This window comes from Pseudomyrmex gracilis, unplaced genomic scaffold, assembly GCF_002006095.1.
Source record: "Pseudomyrmex gracilis isolate BER0280 unplaced genomic scaffold, ASM200609v1 scaffold_198, whole genome shotgun sequence".
Classification (NCBI taxonomy): domain Eukaryota; kingdom Metazoa; phylum Arthropoda; class Insecta; order Hymenoptera; family Formicidae; genus Pseudomyrmex; species Pseudomyrmex gracilis.
In genome coordinates, this window is record NW_018020782.1 from 260869 (window position 1) to 279358 (window position 18490).

Here is an 18490-nt window from a genome sequence, read left to right on the forward strand (position 1 = left end):
AGCTTTATGCTATAATCATATATCTGTTATTCACTTGTTGATCATATAAGAGTATTCAGAGTATTAGTTACTAGTAAAACTGAATGTGTGCCAAAAATTGATTTTAACGTTCTCTAAACGATACGTACAAGTATATATTCCAGAATTTGTTGTTATACTTTGTGTGATCGCGGTATGAAATTGGCGGTATGATTAAATATACGATAGAAGTATATGTGTTTTATTAACAATTTTAATGTATAATAAATATGTCTGTCTCTCTAAAAATCATAAAACGTGTATTGAGAATCAAAGTTTATGTAAGTTGACGTAAAATTTGATATCAACGTAAGTTAATTATTTTAAGCAACTGTGGAGAGACAACGTATACGACTATTATACAAAAAAAAAACATTTCTGGTGCTACTTTCTATATTTTTTTTTTGTATATAAGTTTTATCTATAATTTTTACAATAGAAGAAACGATTAAAACGTATAAAGTTTATGTGTATAAAGAAAACATTGACGTCTTTAAGATTAATTGTAAGTTTGCAAACTACCATGTAATACCATTCAATCACTGTTAAGTGTGTGTGCGTGTGCGTGTGTGCGTGTGTGTGTGTGTGTAATACAAATATTTGCAAAATGTAAAATATAAGTTATCGATCAATTTGTTTCATGTTTTTATTTTATTCTCTCGTATCCCGTACAGATTTTTTTTTATATCAAAGTTTTAATTTGTTGTTTACTTCTGTTGTATATGTTTGTGTATGTGTGTGTATGTGTGTGTGTGTGTGTATGTGACGTTGTTTGATCAATATAATGGAAGACGAGTTATTTTGATTCTCATGATCTGCATGAACGATAAAATAATCGCGAATTTTTTAATAACCTGCAATTAAAATAAAATGCAAGTTACGGCGGGAAGAAAAAATGTGATGCATTGTAAGACACACGTGTCACATGTGAGAGAAGTGATGGATGATCGATCAAAAATTAACAAATTCTTGATAATGCGTTAGCGAATAATCGTGCGTGTGCAGTGACGTTTGTTTGACGATCGTTAAACGATCAGAAAATCAATTTACTTGTGTAAGTTATTTCTTGATTATTAAAATATCTTCCTCCATAAAACCTCTCTCTCAACATTTCTTCGTGCATTAACCCTTTGCGGACGAGTGTCGGCAAATAGCCGTCCAAGTCTTTTTACCGTTGCGGACGCGTGTCGGCATATAGCCGCCCAATTCTCGCTCTGCGGCTGGCGTACGTTTGTCGTTCTAAACGATAAGATACGCATGGGTAGACGACTAAAATTGTTTGTTTATGATTTTATTGGATTTTATGAAAAAGTTATTTGAATAAAGCTTTAGTTTTTATAACGCAAACGTGCGACGTGAACATTTTCTTTACTGCGCGCTCCAATATCTGTCGTCCACAGCGACGCTCGCCCGTCGAGCGGCTCCGTCCGCAAAGGGTTAATAATAATTTTTTTTTTTTAACATTAAAGTTTTACGCTTGTTTATCTCTTAAACTCTCGAATTCTCAGAAAAATGGCTGTAGAATGTAAAACGATCGGAATTACGGACGAAGATGTGTACGAGCATTTTCGAAGACCGGTCGTGCCGTTCGCGGTACCGAAGATACGAGTCGCTGATAGACTTCCGCGCTATTGGAAGTACAAAGTTCCGAACGAAGTTTCGCGAGAACAATGTTGCACGGCTTCGTCTAAATCGGAGCCGCATAAAAATGTCCAAACGCAGACAGATTACAGAGAAAGCGAAGCGCAAACGGATCCTTGGGAGCCGCCGTACAAAGTTGTTCCAGGTGACAATTGTATCGCACGTATGACTTAATTAACAAAATCGTGAAAAAGGAACTAAAGACGTACAAACATCTTGGTGTAGTTTGGAAAAAAAATTTACAAAAAAAATTCATAATCTCCTCAAAGGTCACAATCCCGAAATACTGACACTGGCTCACTTAACTTGGGAGCACGGATTACCCGCGGGTGTTCACGAGATACACGTTATTAACCGAATGCAAATAAGAAGAGCCTGGGAAGCGGTTCTCCCGCCGATGAACACACCGGCCAACGTAAAGCTGCGGAGCTCGATAATAACAGCCTTGGAAATAGAGGAATGGGCGTTTCGGGAGTCGGTAAGCGTTTTTCGAAACTGAAGACTATTTTCTCAGTCAGAAATTTGATATTTCTATAATTACGCAACAATTGTAGGAGATCCAATTCATAATGGACTTGCGATTGAATCTGATGAGAAACCTCCTGCAAAGTCGTGAGTCGGAGCGCGAGAAGAAGGTGCGGGGCCGCTTCAATCGACTCCAGGAGAAACTGGGAAAGCACAGGGATGACAAAGTTAAGAATATCCGGCAGAATCTTAAACGAGATCTGCGGAAATTGCACAAAAAGTATCGCGACATACATCCCCGCAAACCGGACATAATTGATCAACACATCGATCCCAAGTCCGAGTTGTACGCGCCGCAAATGCGTTTAGGCGAACATCCTCAGAGGCAACACGAGACATTGCAGAAGCTGTCTATGAGAGAAGGTCTAATCAAGCGTAAGTGTGAGATGAGCAATTTCGTCGTTAATCTTGTGCAATATAATCGTAAAATTTAATTTATTTTTCAATTATTGAAAAAGAAGAAAAGAGAGACGCTCTCTTGAGCTGGTTACCGAATATCGAGGAATCGAAGGCGATTAAACAGAGGCCCAAACCGATAGACATCTGTATACGAGAAACCAGATGGACCGAAGAAAAGTTGAAACAACTGCATTCTGATTTGAAAACTATTCGAATGAACGTCAAACCTTTGGATGTGATTCCAACATTGATAAAGAGGAAAATTAAACCGCCGTCTTTGCCTGTCACACCGCGCAGATCGGACTTGTGGGACAGCAAGCAAAAAGAGTGGGAAGAATCTGCTACGTTTATTCAAAAGCTCGTCAGAGGCAGAGCGATACAGTGTCTGGTAAAGTATATCGTCGTTCATCGTGTAACGTGCGACGCAATGTTGATCAAAAATTCAAAATTTTAGATGCATGAAGGACGCGATAGATGCAGGGAGTTAATCGAAGAATTACAATCGGCTCAAGAACTCGAGCAAAGTGAAAAAGAACGTTGCGACGAGGAAGTTGCACATGTGATCGATTCGCAGCAAACACAGACGGACGATCAGTCAATACGGGAAGAACGTTTATGCGAAATTCTCAATTCTTTGGAAGGGAAGACAGTCTGTGAAATATTGGATTTTCTCAGCAAGGTAAGATTTTTTTTTTTGTAAACTCTTGTAGTGAAACTTGCTCGATTATCTTCCTCACATCTTCAGGAACTGGTGAGATTAGAAGATGAACGTAGAGCTCACGCGTTTGCTTTGCTTGCCGAAAGAGAAAGAAATAGACGAGAAGCCGCCGAAGCTGGTAGACGGCAATTGGAACGCAATCGACGACGGGAATTCGACGAGATGTTCAAGCAAGTCGTGAAAGTCAATCAGGACACAGTGGAAGCATATTTGGAGGACATCATAAAAGAAGGCATTGATTGGATATCTAACAAGGCAGCTAAAGAACACGCTTTGGACCTTTGTGATAAAGTGGATGCTATATCGCAGTGTGCTTTAGAAAAGTAAGATTGTTGACATTATGCATACACGTACATTGTAGTTTGGAAACAAGATACATAAAAGACGGCGTTATTCTTTCAGTGCAAATAAATTAGCAAAAGAGGAATTGGTGAAGGATATGATTTACAATTTTGTTTTACCAAACGTGGAGAAGCACAATATGAGAAAAAAAATTCGTGATCATCGACAAAGTTATACGCAAAGTGCGTACGTAACCGTTTGTGAAAAACTATTAGATTTGCCGTCCGTTAAACCAACACAAACTACGGCTCAGGAAATTTGTATAAAAAATGAAGATATGCAAACGATATGCATGGCAGCAAACATAGGGAAAAATGAGGTTTTTTCACAGCGTCACTCATATACCAGTAAAAGTTGTGTAGAAAAAACATCTCGTTTTAATATTTATTTTTTCAGGAACAAGATACTACAGAAATAGAAAAAACAACAGAATCTACGGTTTACACAATAGCTGACTTAGAATCAAACAAGGATTTATGAAGCACCTTTGTTTAACGGACATTTTCTCAATAATTCTCTACCAAAAATTATAAATTACTTAAGAACTGATCAAAGTAATTATAAATTACTTTGATCAGTTCTTAAAAACTTTGAGTTCTTAAAACAATTATAAATTACTTTGATCAGTTTTTTAATTCATATCAATTTGATTGCACTAAAGCAAATTCTACTTTCTTTGTGTTACAATATAAATTATTATAATTTTTAGGAATAATATTTTCATATTAGAAACAACATTATGTGTATGTTCTTCAAAAATAGTAAATATAATTCTTTTTTTACAATTACAAAATGTACTTATAAACATGTAAAAAATATGTTTATAGACAATGTTGCATTTTAGTGCGTGTAAAAAAAAACAAACATTATGAACAGAATTAATACTTTTTTATTAATCGTTCTGTGAAAAAATGTGTATATATATACACACGCGCGCGCGCGCGTCCACGCACAGGTAGACAGTAAACATCTAAGAAACGAAAATTTAGTACAAGTAGAAGAAAAAGTTTTCGTTAAAATCATACTTTCTTGAGAAAACTTTTTTTATCGCACTTTTTACAATTTTGATTCTTTTGTAAATGTGTAATTAATTAAGATACGTAGAACAATTTTTTCTATTAAAACAATATTGTCAAGTTTAATATTTCTCTTAAGCAATGTTCCGAAAAACTTTTTTTATTGTTTATTAATTCTTAATTGCATAATCATTCAGATGCAAAAAACATATATCTGTTCTTACGTAAGCATATGTTACAATCATTGATGTGATTTCTGAAGCAAAGTAGCATATTGACAAAGATGACGCAAACCAGGAAACTTTTTCCGCAGTATCTGTTTTTGCGAAGGTGTTAAGACTTTTAGGCAGGCACTTTGTAAAGATACTGGCATCGACACGCTATAAGTTAATTTTATATTGGTAGGTGTCTCTCGAGGAGCTCTTATGTAACATCTTATTATATTGTTAAGATGTTCTATTACTGGATAAAATGTATCATTGTTCAGATTTCTAAACATAATATCTGTAAAAAGAGTAAAATATTACAAAAAACATTTGAAAAAATACTTACGACTACTTACTTCTATTCTTTGAGCTTTACATAATTCAGCAAAATTGTTTCAAATGATTTTAAGTAAATACTTGAAAAAAATTTTAGCGGAAATGATATTTAGTTATAATGATTTTTCACATATCTTTTACTTTTTGAAACTTTTTATAGAGTTCAATTTTCTGAAAATTTAAAAGATAAATTTTTTGGAAATCATCAACTTCTTTACATACCTAATGGACGTCGATTATATAAAAAGCGTAAAATACCAGTCCAAGTGTCAAAATGTATTCCTAGATGTATTCCTATCAAAGAAGTATCAAAAGGGAGCCTATTTGAATATTTGTGATTAGTGGAAACTATTTCTATACAATATGTTTCATCTGACAAATCCCAAAAATAAACTAAATAGAAACCTGAAAAGTGACCCTTTGAAGATTCTATTCCAAAGGTCTAATAAAAGAAGTATAAATAGAAATGTATCGAACATCGAACATCTGTACCAGATTCTTTGTATAAAGCATTTGTAAGGGGATTATCGTGATTTTTCAACAATTTAAGAATTTTTTGAAAAAATTACCACGTGTAAATAACATTATTATGTACAACATGTAAAAATTTTAGAGAGCTCAACTTCACCAAAGTCGAGATATAAATTTCCAAAGTTGCGAGTCTTAACATTGAATCTTATGAAAGAATCGTTGTAAAAAGCATATTTTGCACTATAGCGTGAAAACCAAATTTAGGAAAGTTTTTAAAAAGTAATATGTTATTAAGTATTATAATTACTATATTATAGTTGAATTTCAGAAAGCTTAGCTTCACGGTTTCCAAAATATTGCGTTTTAAAGTTCAAAACGCGAAAGATTAGACGCGATATAAAACACGTACCGTTTCATGCATATACACGCATGATCTACTCTACAGTATACGTGACGTGTATGGATAAATGCGCGCATATGCACGAAACAAAACACATTTAGTGCGTGTAACACAAAACAAAACACTGTGTGAACAGTCACTTACAAAAGTTAGACTCTGAAAGAAAAAATGAAATGTAAGCAATGAATCTAGGCGCGCGCAGCTCGCGGTATTATATTTTTGAGGTGTATTATATCACGATAACTTCCTTAAAATGAATCCAACAAAAAGCAGTAACTTACTATTATCTTATAATCTCGTAGTCCCGTTATATAAATCGACCAAAAGTGATGTCTTCCTTTTTCGAATGGCTTATCACCTTTTAACACAGTTTTCTCCGAACTAGTAATCACAACGTTTGAGTTTTCATCCGAAAACATAACTCCACTCGAACAACAAGAGGAGTTAACAACATTTGTATCCCAAGCCCATTCATGAATTAGTGATTCCACTAGAAACAAAATATGACTAAAGTAATTTTTAAGTATATCATTTGTGTTATTTTTATCGTGATAAACAAAAAGATAATAACACTTTTCCATTTTGTTTTAATTTCTGATGTTTCCGTTTCTTCACAAAGTGTTGTATTAGATTTCTTTATCTCTTCTTCTTTCTTTGGTTTTGTGCAAATAAGAAACTCTTCTTCTTTTTACATCCACGTGGTTTACATTGAAAAGAAAATTCTATTGCGCATAAAGGTAGAAAAGCGAGCAAAAGTGGGGATAGCGTGCGGAACACTCCGCTGGTAGCCAATGGCTGCGTTTCGGCAGAATTCAGCGCTTATGCTGCGTTCTATTTGAGAAGAAAAACCGGAAAAACCAAAACTCATCCGTTTTGCGCACTTCCCTTACTAGAAAGTCCTTCCAATCCACAACCATTGGCTGTCAGGAAGTGTCCCGCCAATCCCACACGCAACGCTATACGCACTTTGTCCGCTTTTCTTTGTCTATGTGCAGTAAAATTTTCTTCTCAAATTGAACGCAGTAAGTATGGAAAGCGCTTTGCAGATGTGAGTTTTTCATGTGTGAGAAAGAGCATATCAGTGTGTTTCATTCACACTAGTGGACACTGTGGGCGCTTTCCAGCTACGTACACAGGCGACACTAGGTCTGTTTTTCTTGCATACACTTTATACACTTTAGTGTAAAGTGTACACTTTAGCGTTTTTCTTGCCGGAAGTGACGTTGAGTTACTTCATTACACGCTGTTCTTCTTGAAAGTGTAGTACACTTTAATGACGTAATTTACACGTTTTGTACACCTCCTTGAGAGGTGGTGTAAAGCTAGTGTAACGTTACAGCTTTAGTTTGTTTATGTTTTGAATGTCATTTTAGAACTCAGTTGGATNGAGAGGTGGTGTAAAGCTAGTGTAACGTTACAGCTTTAGTTTGTTTATGTTTTGAATGTCATTTTAGAACTCAGTTGGATGTGATGAGATGTTCATCAAGTGAAGTAATAGGTTATTGTATCAAATTTTACATATATATAATAAGATATATGTTAAAATATATGTTAAATTCATTACAATACCATTCTTTCAATATGATATAAATTATAAATTCTTTAAATATAGTATTAAAGTATATGTTAAATTATTAAAAATTATTTTGTTTGTGTAGTATTTTTTTTGTTTTTTTTTAATTTTTTTTTTGTATTTTTTTTTTCTCATCAGATGACAGATCAAACTCCAAAATATGACCAAGCATTTCTGCATTTATTTTGTTACACTTGTAACAGTACAATTATTAACTTTTAAAAAACTAAATATTTTTTAGTCGTTTTTACTTAAAACTTAAAACAACCAACACCATGCACAAATAACTGACTACGACTACGTTTACACGCACTGATAAAATCGTTTTAATAACAACCGTTTTCACGAAACTAATCAATCATACACTTTTCTTACACTCTGGCGTTTTTCTTGAAAAGCATACACTTTACACGATGTTTCCCCCACTTCCAAATAGTGTAGTGTATTAAAAGTGTAAGGTGTACACTTTACACTTTTCGTGTATGCAAGTAAAACAAACCTACTGTGTAACACAGTGTCCGTTAGTGTGAGGAAGAACGTATCAGTGTGTCTCAATTACACTAGTGAACACTGTGTTACGCAGTGTCGCCTGTGTACGTAGCTGGAAAGCGCCCATTGTCATATACTTCCATATTTCCAATAGATTTACAGGAAGATATCAATCACATGACAATAAGCAAAGCGCTTATTAATCGCCGAGTTCTGCTGAACGTAGCCAACGACGAAGAAGTGTTTATCATGCCCAATTTCTTCAACTCTGATGAGTTCTCCATGTAACTTTAGGTATCTAAAAGATAAAGTATCTTTTTGTATATCTTTATTCAGTAGATATCTATCAGGAAGAAATCGGGCTTTAGAGATGTTAGAAATGATAGATTGAAATTAGACGATTGGACAGAATCGAAAAAGAAGTTATGAAGCAACTCTATTTATAACAGACACTTTTTCAATAAGGGCCTGAGTACAATAGAGAAAATATTCAGAATAAGAATTAGAAATAGTAGTTATGTACTATACAATGACAAAAAATAAAATATAACATATAAATACAGGAAGTATGTCATAGTTGCATGATATATAGCCTATATTTATATACATTTATATGTTACATTTTATTTTTTCGCATCGAACATTACATTTAATCTCTGTTTTTAATTCCTATTCCTTATATTTTCTTTATTGTGCTCAGGCCCTAATTCTCTACCAGAAATTATAAGTCACTTGGGTCAGTTTTAATTCATATCAATTTGATTGCAGGAAATCAAATTCTACTTTCTTTGTGTTACATCATAAATTAATATAAATTTTTAGAAATAATATTCACACATATAAGAAACAATTAACATTTATAATATATTTTCTTCAAAATTATTAAATATAAGTCTTTTTACAATTAAAAAATGTTCTAAAACTTTAAACATGTAATAAATATGTTTATAGACATTATTGCATTTTTGCATGTCAAAAAGAAAACAAACATGAACAGAAGTAATGATTTTCTATTAATCTTTCTGTAAAGAAACTGTATATATGTAAAATGTTATACACGTAAATGTACGTTTAGTTAGAATATTCCATTTTACACGTATTGTCTATTTGCATTTTTTTAATTATTTCACTAATTGCACAATGAAATTTTGATTTCAAGCATTTATCTTAGATGTTTACATATGTATACAATTATGTTGCTAAGAAATCCCATGGAAAAGTATTATAAATATTGATATACATATATTAATATGTAAGCAGTTGTAAACATACTTACTATCTGGAATTGGACCAAAACTTGCTGACTGTACGTGTTTATATTCTCTAGACCACTTAGACGCTATTCCTATTGTCACTCATATTTTTCAAATAGCACAGGCAAATTTAAGGAAGCAGAAGACACCACAAATTCATATTGAAGTCAGTATTTATGAGAATTATGAGGTTCATTAGCGAGGTGGACACAAGCTAATTATATTTTATACAAAAATCAATACCAAATTCACGTCAGGTAGAAAGCAAAAATCTAAGAACGAAAACGAAAATCTAGTACAAACAGAGATTCTTAAAAAAATATGCTTTTATTGAAAAAACTTTTTTTTATCGCACTTTTTTATATACATACTTTGTAACACCTTTGAATCTTTTGTAAATGTGTATTACGGTACGTAAAAATAATTTTTCTATGACTGCTGTCATTTTGAAAAGACACAGATTAACACACTCGAGCACAGTTTAACTTTCTTCCCAAAGAGTCAAAGAATGTCGATTGAGGTCGGTCACAATTATAAATGAAAAGCGACGTGTGGCAATTTGTGTCTTTTCTAAAAGGAAAGCAGCGTATAAAAAGTCAAGTTTTAATATGCCTCTTGAGTAATGTACCGAAAGGCTTTTCCTTTATATTAGTCCTCAATTGCAAGATTATTTATCGAGTGACAAAAGGATGTGCGTATAATACAAATACCATTTTGTTTCCGCAGCATATCAGCAAAGTAACAAAGATGACGCAAACCAGGAAACTTTTTCCGCAGTATCTGTTTTTGCGAACGTGTTAAGACTTTTACACAAGCACTTTGTAAAGATGCTGGTATCGACATGCTATAAGTTAATATTACTTTGGTACTTAGTTCTCTGGTATACATATAGGTTGTATAGCTTATTAATGGATACAATGTATAATTGTTCAAGTTTCTAAAAGCATCACCTATAAAAAGAGTAAAATACTTCTAAGATGATTTGAACAAATACTTATGACTATACTTATATTTTTTGATCTTCATATAATTTAGTAAAAATGTTTCAAATGATTTTATCAGAATGGTTTTTTACAGAAATAATATTTATGTTGTAATGATCTTTCACATATCTTTTACTTGTTGAAATTTAGAGTTTACTTTTTAGAAAAATTAAAAGATAGATCTTTTGGAAATTACATCAACTTATTTGCAACATACCTAATGGACGTCGATTGTAGAAAAATTGTAAAGTACCAGCCCAAGTGTCAAGATGTATTCTTATTAAATAATTAGAATCAAAATGATTATAATCAAGATCTTTTTTTTTACCATCATGATGTAAAGATAGTTCACTACACAAAAAACCCCATGATTCACAATCTTGTCCAATTGAATAAGAACTTGAAGTTGCAGCCTTTGCAGTTCCTACTCCAACAATCTAACAAAAGAAGTATAAATAGAAATTTATCGAACATCAAACTTCTGTACCAGATTCTCTGTATAAAGCATTTTTTAAATGAATTCAACAAAAAGCAGTAACTTACTATAGAGGTTTGGAATCCCGTTATATGAATTCCCCAAAAGTGATGTCTTCCTTTTTCAAGTGGCTTGTCACCTCTTAACACACCATATGTATGTAGACCACCTGTAGGATTAAACAAAATTTGTGTGTTTTCCTGTGAAACCACAATTGAAGAATGAAGTTTTTTAACATAACTTTCATCCCAAGTCCATTCATGCGGGCGTGAATCAGCTATAAACAAAATATGACTAAAATAAGTTTTTAATACATTATATGTTATAATTTTTGTGATAAACAAAAAGGTAATAACACTCTTACATTTTTCTAGAATTGTTGTTTCTTTTTTTTCACAAGATGTATCAGATTTCTTCATCTCTTCTTCTTTGTTTGGTTTCGTGCAAATAGAAAACTGTTATTTCTTTCATCCACGTGGTTTAAATTGAAAACTTTTATACGCATAAGAAGCTAAGTGGGGATAGCGTTTGCGCGTGGACACCCCGCTGGCAGCCAATGGGTGCTTTCCAGCTACGTACACAGACGACACTGGTCTAGTTTCTACAAAAGCATTAATTCACACCTAATGCGGCGTAGAATCAATTTTAAGTCGATGTCGATGGTAACGCGTCAAATTGCGCTCATTTCACTTCCGCTTTGATCTGTATATAAGTACTCTACTTCCAGTAGAAACGGAACACTAAATTTGATCTGTACTAGAGTAGAACCGAATTGAGTTTTGGTGGAAACTAGACCAGTGAATTGAAATTAAACGATTGGACAAAATCAAAAAAAATTTATGAAACAACTCTGTTTAACGGACATTTTGTCAATAATTCTCTACCAGAAATTATAAATTACTTGGATCAGTTTTAATTTATATCGATTTGCAGTAAAGCAAATTCTATTTTCTTTGTGTTACATCGTAAATTAATATAAATTTTTAGAAATAATATTCACATATTAAAAACAATTAAAAGTTGTGTAGTATATTTTCTTCAAAAATATTAAGGTCTGTTCTACAATCATAATCGATTATTCTTCTGTAATTGGTCTGTGATTGGTCAATTTCTTACGACTTACAACTTACGACAGTATTGTAGAACAGGCCTATATATAATTCTCTTTTTACAATTAAAAAATGTACTAAAACTCTGGCGTTGCTGCATTTAACGCATGTCAAAAAAAAAAAAAAAAAAAAATTAATGCTTCTGTGAAAAAATGTATATATTCAAAATGACTTTTATACACACACATAAAATATATAATAAATAATATATATGTAAAGTTCGAGTATTCTATTTCACATGTATTTTATTGTCTTTTTTCATTTTTTTAAATTTTTTCACTAATTGCACGATAAAATTTCGATTTCAAGCATTTATCTTGGATGTTTACATATATATATATATATATATATATATATATATATATATATATATATATATATATATATACATGTATACTTATGTTGCTGCAAAATCCCATGGAAAAGTATTATAAATATTGATACGTAGAAATATAATAATATAATAATAAATATGTAAGCAGTTGCGTGTGAACATTCTTATCTGTACATTGACCGTTCACAAAAAAGCAAAAAATAGTTTAATTGAAGATGTTATTAAAGTTTCTCACAACAATTGTAAGAAAAACGACTTTAACGAAATCGACTTTATTTATAAATAAGAGACATTTCATTGCTATTTTTTATATTTTATCATAATATAATTGAAAAATGTATATACAGGCATATCTCTCGCAATTATGTCGTCTCTAGCTTCGAAGAGGTGCCGTAATTTGAAACACTGTGTTGTCCAAAAATGGAAAAATGATCGAGTCATGATTGAAGTAAATAAAATCCTAATGATATAAAGAAAAGATGTATTAAATGAATATATTAAATAAACTCGATAATCACGACGCTAAAAAAAATCGTGAACTCCGAAGCAAATGACATAACTAAAATTTGTTCTTTACTCCATAAGATTTGACTATCTTTTGCAGTTATAATTTATTTAATTATAACGGTGTGTGATTCTTGCAACGCAGTTGTAGAGTTATCACCGTTTGCTGTTTGTATTTTCTTTTTCTTGAAAAACATGATAAAAAGTAATTTTTCATTAAAAAACCGAAAATAATAAAGCTGTGTCGCAAGAATCGTATACAACTATTTCTCCCTGACGTCATATAGCCGAGTCGTAAGTGCGAAGTATGCCTGTAATATGTTTAATGTAGATACATATATGGTATATAAAGAATATAAATAATCCACCCACGTGAAGTCAGCGGGCAAATATGATACTGCATATCTTCGTACTAGAGATTAGTATATAGTTGATGCAAAGTGTGAATTAGTAGTGTGAGCACACACAACTCAGGGATTCTATTTCGACGTCAGTTTTTTTCAATGCTTTTGTTGCAATCAATAACTTTTCCTTGTTAGTGTGAGCAAGATGAATCCGCGTGGCAATTGTCTAACGCGCTTTTCTCGAGCAAACCTGTCATGAATTTTTTGAATTTCAATTCTTGCGCGTCGTTCGACGCCTTTCTCTCAACTATAAGTTTGCGCTTTTTAGTTTGCAACTCGTTTGCTTGGTGAAGCGTTTCGGTGTCAGGATTAATGATGTCTATGTGTTTTCGCTTTATAGTTTCTAATGTATCAGGATGAGTTTCTTCTCGAGCTCGACTCAACTCAGTAGTTAAATCAAACATCTTCTGTTCCCACTCCTCAAGATGTTTCCGCATCTCGGCCAACTGCGCCTCCTGATCCTGTATCTTCTTCCTATGCAAATTCAATCTCAAACTTTGCTTGCGAATGAGACCAGTTTGCTTTTGTATTGTCAGTCTCATTCTGTTTATTTGCCATTTCATACGCACAACACTCGTCTTATTCTTTTTTGTCCTTATGTTAATCTTCTTAAAAGTCTTGTTGAGTTTCTCCGTGCAAGACAAACTGTGATTGTTGCAGAGTGGCAGTACAGAATTATTTATGTTTCTGTTGTGAGAGATCATAACGCCACCAGGTAGATCATATGGATTCACAGTGCCAACCATGGATGTGCAAATATTGTGCTTTAAATCTGGAAGAATTTTCTCATCAAAATGCTCCATAGCCATGCTGCTTATATCTCTTAGTTCTTGAAGAATTTCATGTGCTCGTGGAGGTGTCTTTGTCTCTTGAATTAATCGAAGAACACGAAAGATTTCATCAATTACCTAATGTATAGACACAATATCTATGAATATAATATCATAATTGTATTTATAATGCAATGATAACTACTCTGTGCACATACACATATACACACACCAATTACATATACACATAATTTCTAAAACAAAACAAAAAAAACCATCAGTTTTTCAACATAAGTATTGCTTTTTATCACAAATAGTCACATGCACACACATTTATACAGCATAATTAACAAAATATTATAGTTTATACATAAAAAATATATGTACAAACCTTTCCTGGAATAAAACAACAAACATTCAAATCTACATATTTAATAAATGTCATCGACAACATAGAAATTCTTGTTTCGATTGCTGTCAATATATCACAGTGACGAGCAAGCGGATGACTTCTTCGTTCTGATTCCCTCCTTGGCAATTTGCTTTTGACAGAACGAAGACATTGCGCATGATACTTTTCCATGAGATTAAAGCCGCGATTCAATAGTTTCTTGCAGATTCGATCGAATTGTCGACAGACCTGTGTAAAAAAAAAAAAAAAAAGAGAACAACTCAGTAATTCATATTATTAGCTCAATACAAAGAGAAAAAAGAACACCAATCAATTGTCTCACAATTCTATTTTTGGAAATCTCATCAAAAGAGAGATAAGAAAGAATGATTTCCATACAGTCATCCGGAAGATTTATGAAGTCTAGTTGCATGTCATCACTGGATTGTTGTGTACCAGACAATTTTTGTTTTATTTGCTCTTTATTATCATCCATATTGATCTGCTCTTATTCTATGTGTACACATAAGTTGTTCACTTTTGCAATGTGCGTTTTTTGTGCAAGTGACATAAAACTTTAGCTATACTTGAAGTTCTATCATCTGTATAGAACCTAATAATAATTACATAACAATTACAATACAGTGATATTCTAGAATAGCAGACATTTTTAAAAGGATCTGACACAATCAAAAGACAAAATAATAACAAAAGTAAAAAAATTAAATAAATACAGACATTGAAGATGGAGAGTTATTCAACATATGTAGAAAAATCTTTTATTTATAATAATGGAGTACACATAAACATATGCATGTCTGTGTCTAAATGTATTTATAAAAAAAAAAAAAAAAAAAAAACAATCTATATGATATAAACATATGCATATACTTATATTAATAAAAATTATACGAACGTTAAACCAGTTTTAAGTAAACGAACTCCACTTTGAATCTCAACGCAATTATGCGTCGCATTTGTGACGCAAAAGGATCCTTCTAGAAAACAGTGTCGCTCTGCCTCGTGAGACGAGTTACGAAGCAGCAAAAGTATTGTCTTCTAAGGTTAGGAAATTTGTCATATGCATCAGACCGCAGCACTTTTGTGAGTGGATATTGCACTGTTAATATATTATTTCCCGACTAGAATTGTTTCACGTAAAGATAATAAAATTCTTTTAACTGCGCAGTATACGTTTAACTAATCGAGCGTGCACATGGTCAGAGAGTTCGTACGGAATTGTGCAAGATTTTGTTCATTTGTGTCTCGATATCTCACCGACGGTACTTCATCCACAACAATCAAATGTCAATGTATGTTACAAAACGAATGAGAAATTGTGTCGGAACAGATGTTTTTTCAAAATTTGTTCGCAACACGCGAGACGACGTAACTTGAGTAGCTTACAACATGTTTTCACAATTACAAGTAACAAGTTTTAGTTCTTTCTTCGTTTTCTAAAGATGTTGGCACTTGTGTGAAGTAAGCGACGGAAAGATCCGCGCGCGTTCAGCAAAATCGCGTCGCGTTGTTGTTTGCTTGCAGAAAATCCATCCAGTTCACGCGTGACATAATTTTATAGATTTTCAAAATACGTACACACACTTAAATATTGTGCAAGCGCGCACCAAAGTACGTAGCAAGTGGCACGCGAGACGAGTTATAGCCAATCGACGTCTCGCTTTTACGGAATGTATTTCAAAAGCAATGTTGATTGGTCCGCGTTGACGCGGACCGAATAAAATTTAACCAATCAGAACAAAAAAAACCTACACAATATCGATCTTATGTAGTGAACTTTATTCTGGTCGATTCGATTGGTCAAATTTCAGTTCCGTTCCTGTGCGTGGGATCTTATTGAGAGCTTGATCGAAAATTATGCATATAGAGCAACAAGAGAGATGATGCTTCCAAAACATTCGTAGCGCGACTTTGAGCTCTGTAGAATGACAGATGAAACATGGCGATGCAAGTTGCGAATTATTTTTGACCGTCGTTTGTGAGTAGTTCGAGTCCGTGTTTGCACGTGGAAAAACCTTCTTCTGTGTTAATCGGTGATACAAAAAGTTGTACTCGGAACGTGAAGCAAAGAGCATTCGATTGTTGCAACAATGAATTATAATCACTCGAGCGCACGCCGAGGTGAGTAACCTATGAGTGACAGATTGGCATATATGTAACTTTTTACTTATATATATATATATATATTCGCGCGAAGCTTTTTATACAGTATTTTTTTTCAGTAAAATAAATGTTTACATATTGATCTGATGCATAGATATAAGATGGAAATTGTTTTAATCTACAGGAAAGCCAAAGAGGATATTGGATCCCACAGCTGGTTTGTCAGGACCATCTTCTCCAATGCCTCAGTCTCCGTACATGTATAACCAACAAGTAAACTTTAAAAAACACATATTTATTAATTACTTATTACAGAAGTGCTTCCTACATAAAACACAGACTGAATTTCTTGCTTTACATTAGATGTATTACTGCAGAACAAAATGAACATTTGTCTGAACATTTTAGATGCCAATGAATAATGGCGCAATGCCGGAATATGGTTTTAATGTTTCTGGACAACCACAATCTTATGGATTTAATCCACAATTGTCAAATTATCCATCCGCTGATAGTCAAGGAGGAGAATTTGCAAGTCCACAGTTTGCATCATTGGCCCAGCCAGTTGTCACAGACATGGCAATGCAATATGGAAATGTGTTAGTTGGCACTGGAAAACAGCACCTGGAGAAATATGTCCCAATTACAGCATTGAAATATTACTTTGCTGTTAACACAGATTATGTCTTCACAAAATTATTGCTGTTGTTCTTCCCCTTTACACATAAGGTATGTATACTTTTTGTTTTTGAAAACCCATGAAGTAGAAAATGAGTCAATTCCATATTCAAATTATTTCGTTCGTAAAAGCGTATCTTCTACTTTGTGTGAACATTTGTATTGAATAAGTGAATATATCTTTTGTAGGACTGGTCTGTCAAGTATGAACAGGATGTACCATTGCAACCACGATTTGAGAAAAACGCTCCGGATATGTATATACCTACAATGGCGTTTTTCACATACGTTGCCGTGGCGGGATTAGTTTTAGGCATACAAGATCGATTTACTCACGAGCAACTCGGTATTCTGTCTAGTTCTGCCTTGGCCTGGGGTGTAATTGAGTTGCTTGTTCATACAATTAGTTTGTACATTATGAATCTTGAAACGAGTCTGACAACACTAGATCTATTGGCATATTCTGGTTATAAATACGTTGGTATTAACATAGCGCTGTTACTGTCATTAGTATTTCGGAAATTTGGTTATTACGTAACGCTTTTGTACTTTAGCACTTCTCTAGCTGTTTTTCTGATGCGATCGTTAAAGTTAAGAGTCATTCCCCAAGGCCATAACTCGTACACAGCCATTGGCAATAAGAGGCGGCTTTACTTTATACTCTTCTTAGCCGGTATACAACCTGTTCTCATGTGGTGGCTGTCGTATCATTTAATCTAAATAACTTTGTGACTTGGTTACACAAAATTAATGACAGTGAAAAAAAAAGAAGAAGTGTGTATATTTATTATTTGGTTACACTAATATCATCTGTACAATTTTTGTAATAAAGTCCAGTGAGAGAAAGAATATAAATGGAAATCTTATACAAATGTATAGTATTATTGAGTGACGTCACTTGTAATGAGAGGAGAAGAGTTTGAGAGAGAGACTTATCATAATAGAGACAAATCAATGCCGTTTCAAGGACCAAAGAATACACAAAAACTTGAAGAAAAAAAAGAATCATAGTATTCACGGAAGCTATATTCAGAAGAATGCTGGCCTATAATTGATTAATCCACTTTTTATGCTATATCTTTCATGCTCAATTTCTTCATCTCTAAATAAAGGATCGTCTACAATAAAGGTAGTAGGTTTGGTGCAAGCAGAGAGAAACCTGAGAACGGCCATTCTATTATAATTTTTTACGACGGTTTCAGCCGTTGGTTTTAGCCGTATTTCCACAAAAGTGGAACTCAAAGGCCGTTCTACATTAAACGCAAGTCGCAGATCTCGTGGAATTGACCAATTGCAGAGTCAAATCAGCCAATCGACCAACGTGATTGATC

General features: G+C 33.2%; 5 protein-coding genes across 12 annotated transcripts; 2 read left to right on the forward strand and 3 right to left on the reverse strand.

The window, feature by feature from the left end:
* Positions 1 to 712: 712 nt before the first annotated feature.
* On the forward strand, positions 713 to 4740 carry LOC109858314 (protein MAATS1-like). Of its 2 annotated transcripts, none has more exons than XM_020435426.1 (9): positions 713 to 1072; positions 1527 to 1804; positions 1929 to 2137; positions 2214 to 2559; positions 2643 to 2971; positions 3038 to 3262; positions 3329 to 3624; positions 3704 to 3962; positions 4040 to 4740. In XM_020435426.1, exons 2-9 carry the CDS (start codon positions 1531 to 1533, stop codon positions 4121 to 4123), a joined length of 2022 nt encoding a protein of 673 aa, XP_020291015.1. In that variant the 5' UTR covers positions 713 to 1072; positions 1527 to 1530; the 3' UTR covers positions 4124 to 4740. The 2 variants fall into 2 exon arrangements, with proteins under 2 accessions (XP_020291015.1, XP_020291016.1); XM_020435427.1 differs by having other exon boundaries at positions 2646 to 2971.
* Positions 4741 to 4803: 63 nt separating this feature from the next.
* On the reverse strand, positions 4804 to 7189 carry LOC109858317 (SPRY domain-containing SOCS box protein 3-like). Of its 6 annotated transcripts, none has more exons than XR_002250608.1 (5): positions 6644 to 7189; positions 6354 to 6562; positions 5980 to 6228; positions 5424 to 5495; positions 4804 to 5163 (listed from the first exon to the last, which is right to left on the reverse strand). XR_002250608.1 is itself a non-coding variant. In XM_020435437.1 (5 exons), the coding sequence occupies exons 1-5, from the start codon at positions 6651 to 6653 to the stop codon at positions 4901 to 4903; spliced, it is 591 nt and encodes a 196-aa protein (XP_020291026.1). In that variant the 5' UTR covers positions 6654 to 7185; the 3' UTR covers positions 4804 to 4900. The 6 variants fall into 6 exon arrangements, 2 of the variants coding, with proteins under 2 accessions (XP_020291026.1, XP_020291025.1); XR_002250607.1 differs by lacking the exon at positions 5980 to 6228 and adding an exon at positions 5607 to 5643 and having other exon boundaries at positions 5424 to 5521; positions 6644 to 7186; XM_020435437.1 differs by lacking the exon at positions 5980 to 6228 and adding an exon at positions 5607 to 5643 and having other exon boundaries at positions 6644 to 7185.
* A 2247-nt stretch (positions 7190 to 9436) lies between these two features.
* LOC109858328 (SPRY domain-containing SOCS box protein 3-like) lies at positions 9437 to 11791 on the reverse strand. Of its 2 annotated transcripts, XM_020435459.1 has the most exons (5): positions 11210 to 11791; positions 10914 to 11122; positions 10588 to 10807; positions 10098 to 10337; positions 9437 to 9659 (listed from the first exon to the last, which is right to left on the reverse strand). In XM_020435459.1, the coding sequence occupies exons 1-5, from the start codon at positions 11262 to 11264 to the stop codon at positions 9613 to 9615; spliced, it is 771 nt and encodes a 256-aa protein (XP_020291048.1). In that variant the 5' UTR covers positions 11265 to 11791; the 3' UTR covers positions 9437 to 9612. The 2 variants fall into 2 exon arrangements, with proteins under 2 accessions (XP_020291048.1, XP_020291047.1); XM_020435458.1 differs by having other exon boundaries at positions 9437 to 10337.
* Positions 11792 to 12892: 1101 nt separating this feature from the next.
* Positions 12893 to 15360, reverse strand: LOC109858333 (F-box only protein 28). The gene is made up of 4 exons (XM_020435467.1): positions 15274 to 15360; positions 14701 to 14970; positions 14358 to 14606; positions 12893 to 14104 (listed from the first exon to the last, which is right to left on the reverse strand). Exons 2-4 carry the CDS (start codon positions 14851 to 14853, stop codon positions 13328 to 13330), a joined length of 1179 nt encoding a protein of 392 aa, XP_020291056.1. The 5' UTR covers positions 14854 to 14970; positions 15274 to 15360; the 3' UTR covers positions 12893 to 13327.
* A 16-nt stretch (positions 15361 to 15376) lies between these two features.
* On the forward strand, positions 15377 to 18016 carry LOC109858334 (protein YIF1B). The gene is made up of 5 exons (XM_020435468.1): positions 15377 to 15461; positions 16190 to 16499; positions 16666 to 16754; positions 16890 to 17210; positions 17349 to 18016. Exons 2-5 carry the CDS (start codon positions 16469 to 16471, stop codon positions 17877 to 17879), a joined length of 972 nt encoding a protein of 323 aa, XP_020291057.1. The 5' UTR covers positions 15377 to 15461; positions 16190 to 16468; the 3' UTR covers positions 17880 to 18016.
* The last annotated feature ends 474 nt before the right edge of the window (positions 18017 to 18490 follow it).

What these genes read in the sequence shown, in the direction of transcription:
- LOC109858334 (XM_020435468.1), top strand. Translation starts at nt 16,469, where the DNA reads ATGAATTATAATCACTCGAGCGCACGCCGAG. An exon ending in CGTACATGTATAACCAACAA is followed by an intron (nt 16,755 to 16,889) that starts GTAAACTTTAAA and finishes TGAACATTTTAG; the next exon opens with ATGCCAATGAATAATGGCGC. An exon ending in TCTTCCCCTTTACACATAAG is followed by an intron (nt 17,211 to 17,348) that starts GTATGTATACTT and finishes TATCTTTTGTAG; the next exon opens with GACTGGTCTGTCAAGTATGA.
- LOC109858328 (XM_020435458.1), bottom strand. Translation starts at nt 11,264, where the DNA reads ATGAAGAAATCTGATACATCTTGTGAAAAAAAAGAAACAACAATTCTA. An exon ending in CGGGATTCCAAACCTCTATA is followed by an intron (nt 10,808 to 10,913) that starts GTAAGTTACTGC and finishes TTCTTTTGTTAG; the next exon opens with ATTGTTGGAGTAGGAACTGC. An exon ending in CTACAATCGACGTCCATTAG is followed by an intron (nt 10,338 to 10,587) that starts GTATGTTGCAAA and finishes CTCTTTTTATAG; the next exon opens with GTGATGCTTTTAGAAACTTG.
- LOC109858317 (XM_020435436.1), bottom strand. An exon ending in TACGAGATTATAAGATAATA is followed by an intron (nt 5,644 to 6,353) that starts GTAAGTTACTGC and finishes TTCTTTTATTAG; the next exon opens with ACCTTTGGAATAGAATCTTC. An exon ending in ATATAATCGACGTCCATTAG is followed by an intron (nt 5,164 to 5,423) that starts GTATGTAAAGAA and finishes CTCTTTTTACAG; the next exon opens with ATATTATGTTTAGAAATCTG.
- LOC109858314 (XM_020435426.1), top strand. Translation starts at nt 1,531, where the DNA reads ATGGCTGTAGAATGTAAAACGATCGGAATTACGGACGAAGATGTGTAC. An exon ending in GAGAGAAGGTCTAATCAAGC is followed by an intron (nt 2,560 to 2,642) that starts GTAAGTGTGAGA and finishes TTATTGAAAAAG; the next exon opens with AAGAAAAGAGAGACGCTCTC. An exon ending in GCAGAGCGATACAGTGTCTG is followed by an intron (nt 2,972 to 3,037) that starts GTAAAGTATATC and finishes TCAAAATTTTAG; the next exon opens with ATGCATGAAGGACGCGATAG.
- LOC109858333 (XM_020435467.1), bottom strand. Translation starts at nt 14,853, where the DNA reads ATGGATGATAATAAAGAGCAAATAAAACAAAAATTGTCTGGTACACAA. An exon ending in AGATTTCCAAAAATAGAATT is followed by an intron (nt 14,607 to 14,700) that starts GTGAGACAATTG and finishes TTTTTTACACAG; the next exon opens with GTCTGTCGACAATTCGATCG. An exon ending in GTTGTTTTATTCCAGGAAAG is followed by an intron (nt 14,105 to 14,357) that starts GTTTGTACATAT and finishes TCTATACATTAG; the next exon opens with GTAATTGATGAAATCTTTCG.